Source organism: Barbus barbus (genome assembly GCF_936440315.1).
Source record: "Barbus barbus genome assembly, chromosome: 2".
Taxonomy (NCBI): domain Eukaryota; kingdom Metazoa; phylum Chordata; class Actinopteri; order Cypriniformes; family Cyprinidae; genus Barbus; species Barbus barbus.
This window is the reverse complement of record NC_136730.1, coordinates 9,132,643-9,142,225: the sequence shown is the minus strand read 5'-3', so window position 1 is coordinate 9,142,225 and position 9,583 is coordinate 9,132,643. Positions and strand designations below refer to the sequence as shown.

The 9,583-nt window shown below is 35.2% G+C and overlaps 1 protein-coding gene across 2 annotated transcripts; it reads right to left on the bottom strand.

Annotated features, from left to right (window-relative positions):
- Nucleotides 1-136: 136 nt before the first annotated feature.
- LOC306887365 (zinc finger translocation-associated protein-like) lies at nt 137-7,479 on the bottom strand. Of its 2 annotated transcripts, none has more exons than XM_079445036.1 (5): nt 6,996-7,479; nt 5,131-5,619; nt 3,951-4,298; nt 3,027-3,470; nt 137-2,023 (listed from the first exon to the last, which is right to left on the bottom strand). In XM_079445036.1, the coding sequence occupies exons 1-5, from the start codon at nt 7,120-7,122 to the stop codon at nt 1,539-1,541; spliced, it is 1,893 nt and encodes a 630-aa protein (XP_079301162.1). In that variant the 5' UTR covers nt 7,123-7,479; the 3' UTR covers nt 137-1,538. The 2 variants fall into 2 exon arrangements, with proteins under 2 accessions (XP_079301162.1, XP_079301163.1); XM_079445037.1 differs by having other exon boundaries at nt 257-2,023; nt 5,131-5,544; nt 6,996-7,418.
- Nucleotides 7,480-9,583: the final 2,104 nt, after the last annotated feature.

The window sequence follows — 9,583 nt, the reverse complement described above, 5'->3', positions numbered from 1 at the left end:
CAGGAATAAAAAATATATTAAAATATAAACGTTTTTAAATTGTAATATTTCACAATATTACAGTTTTTACTGTATTTTTCAAATAAATGCACCCCTAGTGAACAAGAGACTTATTTAAAAAAAAAAAAAAAACCTTATAGATCACAAAGTTTAATTTGTACAGCTACAGTTGCATACATCTGAATCTTTCATTTTCATCAGAAATGTAAAAAAAAAGGTTTCAATTAATTATTTAAAGAACTAGGTTTTCCATATTGACATTAATGGACATTTTATTTATTATTGGTGTTGCAGTAAATTATACAAGAGAAAATCAAAAGTAATGATATTTAAATCCAAACTCAAGAAGGGAGTATATACATGTGATGAATGTAGTATCTTATATGTGTACATAACTTAAAATGTAATTGTTGATACGTTACTCCTAAATGCTGTAACCCTGAGAGTTTGAACCCCAAACCTTGTCATCACAAAGAAGATTGTATGCCATTTTCCAGAAATCTCCATAAGCAGATCTGTGGGACATTCCAAACTTTGAAATTGCCTCCAAGTTGCATTTGGTCAAGAAAAATGGTATTAAAAGAAGAGGTGAAACAATTGTGCATCCTCATGTGACACCAGTGCTGATGCATTAGTTTCAGTTCACTCTGTACAGGATTAAAGCGAGAACTGACAACGTTATGACTGTTGGTCATAGACAAGTGCAAGTGTGATGAGAAAGAAATTAGCAAAAAGGATATTTGTTAATGACCTATTTCATGCTGTACAGCATATCTTAAATAAATGCAACCAGTGTTGATGATTAGAGAACATGCATGCATTATCTGCTCATTTAATTGCACCTTTTTGATTAAATTCAATATGCAGAAAATTAATGATGAATAAAACACTCCCTGAGACATGGATCTCATTCAAAAGAAACTGGACTTTCCCTAAACAGAAAGTCCATGACATTTTTATTTCAATATAACTTTTTGGTGAACTGAACCAGTATAACATTATAAACCATATATTATATTTATGCTTTTTCTTTTAACGCAAAATGTGATTGACAAAATGGTATGTGAAATCAGATTTTTTTTTCTTCCACTGCTTAGTAACAGTCCCAAAAACTTGTACTGAGCACCCATTTTAAGTGCAGCAAGTAAAATAATATTGTTCACTGTAATGTGTGATGTCATGCAAAATGTCAAGCATGGGAAAGAATAACAGTCTTATAGTCTGCAAAAAGAGCAATGAATGTACAAATGCATTTAAGAGTGCTTATCCACAGAAGAGAAAATTTAAGGGGAAAATTAACTCTTTAAATGACATTGGTGGCTTCATGTTTCACTTTCAAAAGTGATTCAAGGATAAATATTCTTTTTAAGCTTATCAAACATTTCAGATGTCTTACTTTGTTAAGAGACAAAAAGTACATTAATTTTCCAACAATGTCACATCCTTCAAAAAAAGGTTTAACCCCGCAGCAAACTTCCTGAGTGAAGGAAAACAAAAAACAGGATGTCGAAAACTCATCCCTAACTCTTCTGTTTCAATTAAGTGCTCTGGCTCGTAGTGCATTCGGTATTAACATAAGCATTACCGTTAGCATTCTCTTTATGGCCGTGGTTCGAACCCGAAAAACAGTCATCTGAATGAAAGTGCGCTGAGATCTGGTTGTAGCAAAGCAGGACCAGCTGCCTCTCCTCTGGGTTGTAGTCCAGCGAGTGAGGGTGCACTTGAAGGATGTGTCTCTTGATGGTGCTGACCTTTAGCGTTGCAAGCGTAGCGCCACACACCATGCAGATCAATCCGTGCTTCCTGCAGTCGTAGTCCATCAGGAAGTCCATCTTCCAGCGGGCCTGGTAATTGCGCCGCTGGTCCTTCCCCGGGTAGTGCCTGTGCCGCCCTGCCATCTGTGTTGATGGTGTGATATTTGTGCTATTATTGTCTTCTGTTTCACCTCCTTGCTCTGTGGTTTTCACAGGAGACACCTGCGTATCACCAGCAGCATTTGCAGTGACAGGGCCACTTTGTGGGGCTTCAGTGGCAAACAAGAAAAAAAAGAGACACATTATTGTTTTTAAACAATATATTTGATTTATAACAGGATTTTTCTTTAACAATCCAACATTCTGTAACATCAGAACCAGATGTACAACATGAATATCTTTACATCCTTAAAACAAGATAAATTTACCTGAGAAGCTATTGTCTTTAGTTTTGAAGCTGCTTGCTTGCTAATTAAGCGAAAGCTAACTGAAAACACCAGGAAAGACAAATTAACTATTTTTAGCTTTTGAAATATAATGTTATGTAATTTAAAATCAATAACAATCTTATTTTCATGATTAAGTACAACTTGAATGTATACTTTGCAAAACTGATTTACCTGAGAAGCTAATTATCTTTAGTTTTCATACTGTTAGCTTGCTAAGCAAAGGCTAACTGAAAACACTAGGTGACAATTTTAGCTTCCAAAATATAATACTATATGTAATATGTAATTAAAGGCCATTAATTAACATACATTCATGATTAAGTATGTCTTGAATATCTTTGCATCCTTAAAACCAGATAGATTTACCTGAGAAGCTAATTTATCTTTAGTTATCAAGCTTTTAGCTTGCGAAGCAAAGGCTAACTGAAAACACTAGTAAAGAGAAATGTTTAATTTGACTTTTTAGCTTCTGAAATATAATGTGATATGTAATCATTTTTAAAGGACATTAATTAACATATTTTCGAGATCAAGTACATCTTGTATACCTTTACATCCTTAAAACAAGGTAAATTTACCCGAGAAGCTAAATAATCTTTCATTTTAGAGAGTCAGTTTTGCTTCTCAGGTTTAATTGATCTGGATTTAAAGAATTTTTATGGGAAACAAAGTCAGAATTGATTTTTAAAAACTTTGGTTCTAACTTCTGGTGTTTTTTTTTTCATATGATGATTTTCTTTTAATACAAAATGATGGCATTTACAGTGATGATAGTTTGTTTCTCTCTATATTTGATGTTGTGTGTCTAGTTGTCTGTACTTACCATCCTCTTTCGGTGTAGCCTTGTCGATTTTCTCCTCCTTTATCCAGGCGCTGACCACAGCATCTCTCTCACTTCGGCTGAGGCTGCTCGTCTCCGGATGGCACTCCTGGATGTGCTTGCGGAAGTTGCTGACCCTCGGCACAGGCAGGTGTTCAGAACACACCATACAGTAGCAGAGCGGGTTTTCTGGAGGACCGTACGCCACTAAATAATCCAGGCGGAGACGCCAGGGGCTGCCATATTTCAGTCTTCTCTTTCTGGGATAGTAAGGTAAGGACTGGGATCTCTGGCCAATGTCTGATGGATTCTCATCTCCTCTTGTGTAGTTCACCAAGCTTCCCTGAATGGGATCCACGTTCAGAGGGATAAACGAGGCTGAACCATCTAAGTTTATTTCTTTGGCATGTTGTTCTGATTTGATTTGAGGTTGTAAAGAGTGGGATTCTGCATGACAAATGAGAAATGCAAAGAGGAAAAAAATTATTAAAACTGAGAAGAAACTGGGTGTGTAATTTACAATTCAAGATGGCTATGTTGTTTTGCTTTTTACCAGGGTAAAAAGAAAAAATGAAGCAATTGCACCTTTGTAATAGACCATAGTCAATGACAAAAGGACATTATATTTATAATAAAAGCAATTGATGTGCTTTTATTTATGCTTTTTTTTTTGTTGTCTTGACTTTTTATAACAGAATTAAGACAATTCTTTTATTATGCATGGTAACTTTATAATAGTTAAAGCAATAAATTTCACAATATTATTGAAACATATGATTGAAAAATATTGTTTGTACTGCATTTTTGATCAAATAAATGCAGCTTTCACATATACAAGGTTTGGGATATGCACACATACACATACACACACCAGTATACAGACTCTTTTAAATTCTCTAATTTTGTCTGATTTGTTTTGTCTTTCACCTTCACCGTGCATCTTAGCCCAGGTCTGCAGGATGGAGTGCTTTTCCTCAGCGCTGTACAGCAACGAGTTCGGGTGCAGATCCAGCATGTGACTTTTGATGTGATCCAGGTGCAGCGAAGGCAACAGACAGCTGCATACCATGCATACTAGACGACCCTCCTCCGCCTGGTATTCCATCAGGAACTCCTGGCGGAACCAGGCGTGCAGCGAGTCGTTCAGGTAGCGCTCCATAACCTGAGCTGTGGGGCCTGGGAGCTCCTGGACCGAGGAGGCTGGAGGGGATGGTGTGACCCTGTTAATGCCAGACTGGGCCTGAAGTACTGGAGAGATGGAATCTCTAGGCTTGCCTAGAATGACGTGAAGAATGAGCACTTAATAATAATAATAAATTGAAGTTAATTATATGTTATGAAATGAAAAAAAATAATGCATCTTATTTATAATGTGCATTTCTCATACTCAAAGTAAATGATAATAATAAAATGAATTTAAAAAAATGTAAATGTTATGAAATAAAAAAATAAAAATAAAAATTATATCTTATCTTATTATTTTTCTCACATTCAAAGTGCTACAGTACAATATAAAAAAGAACTAAACAGAGATCAAATAATAATCGTATATAAAAATACAGTTTTGAGTTTCAGGCTTTTGAATTGACATTATGTGATTCATGAGATTTAAACACATTTCCCATTAAAATCTCATTACTGTATTGCATCCAGATGTTTAAATATTTTAGTTTTTAATTCTTATTACAGTAATGAAAATAGTCCTGCCCAGACAAAATTATTTTTAATTATTTAATAAATATTAGCATACATTAAAGGCTTTAAAGAGCATTTTACCATGACATATAGACATATTAAAATATTTATATAACTTTTGTAAATTATAATTAATTGTTTATAATATTTCAAATTTCTATTTCTATTTTTTTTTTTTTATCGAATTACATGAGTCCTGATAATTAGGGGTAGGCGAATGTGCATAATTAAAAATAATCCCACAAAAATAATATTAGATGGCAAAATATCTGTATTTTATTTTTACTTTTCTTTAAGCAAAATATTATTGATTTTTTGGGGGGGGTGAACCTTAACACATGTTTTGTCAGGGTTTCATATGATTCAGACATTTCACAAAAACACAAAGCAGCTCAAATAATTGTAAACAGACCTGTGGAGTGTCTGTTAATATCCAGAATCTCCTGTGACTCTGGAGGAACATCTGGATCGGGACATACTGGCTGGCTGTTTTCTCGATTCAAATGACTCTCCCATCCTGACCGGATCACATCTTTATCGGACTCGGTCCACAGCAGCGAGTACGGATGCTTCTGATTGATGTGCCTCTTGATGGTGCTTAACTTCAGGGTGGCCAGTGAACTGCCACACACCATGCAGATCATTCCTTGTCTCTGTGGGTCGAAGTCCATGAGGTACTCACTGCGCCAGTACTCATGGTAATAGCGCCGGTGGTCTCGGCCAGGTGTGTGCTTTGATGGAGGGGGGTCCTTTGTAGATGGTCCTGGGATTGGAGACAGAAGGAAAGGAGAGTCTACGTTCTCAGAGACAGACCAGTAACTGGTGCCTGGGGAGCATACAGAGGTGACAGGAACATCCTGGCTGTTATGAGATGTGAGAACATTAGTCACGTCCTCTTTACCTGAGGAGGACACAAAAAGTGAGTGTCACTGATGAAGTGTAATGTGAGATTATTACATTGTTTTTCAATTACAGGGAAATATAAAATAACAGAGGTAAATATGAAATGATGGAGATTAATTTTAAGTGAAAATGTATTTCCATCAGTCCTTTTTGTGCATATCTTTTTTTTTTTTTATAATCTGTATAGGTATATTCACAACATACTATATGTGCATGTTATACTAGACAAAAAATATTTATTTATTACTGTTACTCAAACAGGACTGTTGCTGAGAGGCTAAAGCTCATTCTCAAATATATTAAGTGAAGGGAAACAACAAAGTTTATAAGAAACTTTATAAGAAAATGTGAAAATTTTGTATTATTTGGTATTGTAAAATATGAAAATTATTCTGTATTTTGTATATTTTGTGATTCACAAATTATTTGATTTATATCTAATATATAACAAAAATTTAAAATGTCATAATAAATATAAAATTTTATATAATGTTAAAGCGTTTATTTGTCTACAAGCCAATTTATGCATCTATTAAAAATCTGTCAGCAAATCAAATCATTATTATTGTAAATAATAAGTAGTAGTAGTATTTTAATTTTAATATTGCTGATAGACTTAAAGTCATTCTCAAAAGACAAAAAAGTTAGTAATCTCGTTGGAAAATTTGCTAATTATTTTGTATTTCAGAAAGATAATTAAAAATATATATATAAACGACTGGTGAGTATTAAACAAATAGTAAATTTTGTGCATAAACCTACAAATATTCTGTCAGCATATATGAATACTTTCAGATATGATTATTATTTAGTCTGTTGCTGATAGGCTAAAAGTCATTGTCAAATATTATAACTAAAGTTCAAATGAAAAATATGCAAATTATTTTGTATTTCGGATATTTAATTATATACAATTTATTGATTTATAGTTAATATTCAATAATCAAAAATGTTGCCATAATGAATTATAAAATGTATATTATAATCTATCAGCATATTGTTATTTTTACTACTGGTAGTAGTCTCAAAATTTAAAGGATTCAAATAATTTTTCATTCAACAAAATAATAACGCCAATAATATTTTAGCACGATTTAAACGGATATCATTATCAAAGTGAAAATGTGGTCTTTCCGCAGGCCCATTTTTAGCACAAGGGGGCGGCGGCATGGTGCAGTACCGCGCACTTCCTCTAGGTAGTGATAGCGCATCGCGTACACATATGCAGCATGGTTATTTTGCCTTTGTTTATAGTGGAGCCCGAAAGATTAGGGGCCATGCCGCTGCATGCTATTGTTTGTCACGGGTTTTAACGCTTCCAAAAGAGAGCCATCGATCTAATGGTCAAAGTTAAATGCCTAACACAACATTTACCTGCTGAGAAGTCCCCCAAGTGTCCCCGCTGCGGTGTCGCCTCCTCTTCCTCAGCTTTTATTATTAATGAGCGAGATTCTGTCTGCTCAGCTTTGTGCACCGACTCTGTGGACTCCGCTTCATCCATACCTGTGTTATGCGATGTTAACGTACAGGACTCGGACCTTTTGTACGTAGAAATGTCACAACCGGAGGATTTGGTAGATGCATTCGTCGGGTGGTTGACTAAATATCTGAAACACGCACTCACCCATTACAGTGTGTGCAGGGTCTGTCTCTGCACTGAAGCCTCACCGCTGTTTGCTTTAACTAAACTTAACTTTACGAGACGATACAAGTCGCATTTACATCGAAGTTGGAATGCAGATCTGTCAAATGCTCGGTGACTTTAAGCCGTCTCCTGTTTGTATTTAGATGTTCTGCTTGTCTTCAGGGTGGAGAGCCGAGCTAGGGGCCCCTGGGGCTCCTTTAGGGGCTCCTGGGTAAATTTAAAGAGACAGTAGCTGTGATGTAGTGACGGGTGCACCATGGGGCCCATTTTGAAGCTTGCATTTTATATTTTACATAAGATTGTAACCAAAATTATGAATTTTGTACATGCCATTTAATATTAAATTAATTAATGAATTATAAAATAGGATTAAATTTTGTTTTCGAGTTTTCATTGGTATATTTATTTACAGACCGTTTTTGGGGAAAAACAGTTATTGTACATGAAATGACTGTGTAATGAAATTGTATTATTCATATTATTGATATTTGATGTGTTTCTTATATATGTATCCTTGTGTATTTTATTGTAAAATAGAATTTTTTAAAATTAGGGTGAATTCGGGTAATCTGGGACACCTAAGCTCCAGTGTGTTTATTTCCTGTTCTAACAAAGTTTAGTCAACAGGGCTTTTACTATAATTTTAGCATGGATGTAATGTGACTGAAATCAGTTCATGGGGGTGATTCCACAGAAAGGGACAGGGCACTTGTCAATCAAGAAGCTCCCCTGGGAATTGCATGACAAGGTCAGTGACATAGGATTCTGACTAAGGACATAAATCTGTCATAAATGAGACAATGTTCCTAATTGTTGTCAAATTATGTTTGTGATCTATTCAATCAACAAAATATGTATTAAAGTGTTGAAAATGTGGGGTTTTTTTTCTTTCAAACATTTTTTTGTTGTCCCACATTATCAAATATGATTGAGAATGTGGGACAGCATGCTTTGGGTAATCTGGGACAGTCTTCAAATGGGGGAAATATGCATTTAGGGACTTTATAAGTCTAATGACAAGGACCATACCCACACCCACACACACACAGTCAGCTAACATATGAAAATATCCATGGCCTTTAATTAACTCAATGAAATGTATTACAGAATACTATGGCACCACAGCGTCAGGAAAAGAGATGGCAACAGAAAGAACGAGGAAGAGAGAGCGAGAGGGAAATGAGAGAAATACGAAGAAGCTAAACCAAAGGAATGAGAGTAGAATGAAGGGAGCTATTGGTGATATTGTGTTTGGCATAAAGTATGGTGAATATAGGCTTTTTTAGGCCTAATACATATGTCCCAGATTACAAAGTGACCTGTTCCAGATTATCAAATTGAGGCAGAATTTTAGTTTTTTGTCACAAAAACACTAATAGGTGTGGTATGTCTCTTCTGGGTATAATATCTACATTCTTTCTTTTGGTGTGGTTAGAAAACATCTTAGGGCTTTCAAAAAAGACTAATAGTTACTTTTTCTTATTTGTAGGTCGCTTTGGATAAAGGCGTCTGCTAAATGACTAAAAGTAAAGTAAATGTAATGTGTTAGACAGATATCGAAATAAATAGCAGAATTCAAAAGTGTCCCAGATTACCCGAATTCACCCTAAATTGCATTCAATATTCGAAAAGTATGAATAAACATACATTTATGTTACATTTTTTCTTCGGTTTAAACAGTGCATCTGTATGTGTGTGTGTGTGTGTGTGTGTGTGTATACATACATACATAAGATAGATAATGCCTATAATAATAAAGCAAAGTAAAATCTGGTATTGTTAAAGCCACTGTTTACAAATTCATGAGCGACACAAAAAGGCATATTTTTGTGTGTAATTCGTGTAGGCACCTGATTCATATTGTCTGTGTTTGTTTGTTTTTTATGCTAAACGTAACTGTGTCGAGGCAGTGATTGCTTTAAGACCCTATTCGCCCACGCATGCTTTAAATTCCTACATCCTGGTATTTTAGTTATTTCTTCCCGTTGGGCCGTTGTCAAGGCACAGCCACAGATAGAAAGAAAGGCTGCTACGGGAAGCGACTGCAGTGTCCTGAGACTGAGCTTAAAGAAAGTTAGGTGCATTTAGCAGGTAAACAAACGCATGCTTCGCGCACTCGGTGTTGTCATGATGCCTTTTACTTTAAAGACACGACAGTGCACGAGCTGACACACTGACACACAGACCGCAGCTCAGGAGGGCAAATAGGGCAGATAGCTTGTTCAGTAAAATCACTGCAGTGTTGGCTAGGATGCTTTTATAATATAAATTGTAATAATTATAATATAAATATAAACTGTAAACACGCGCTGCCATT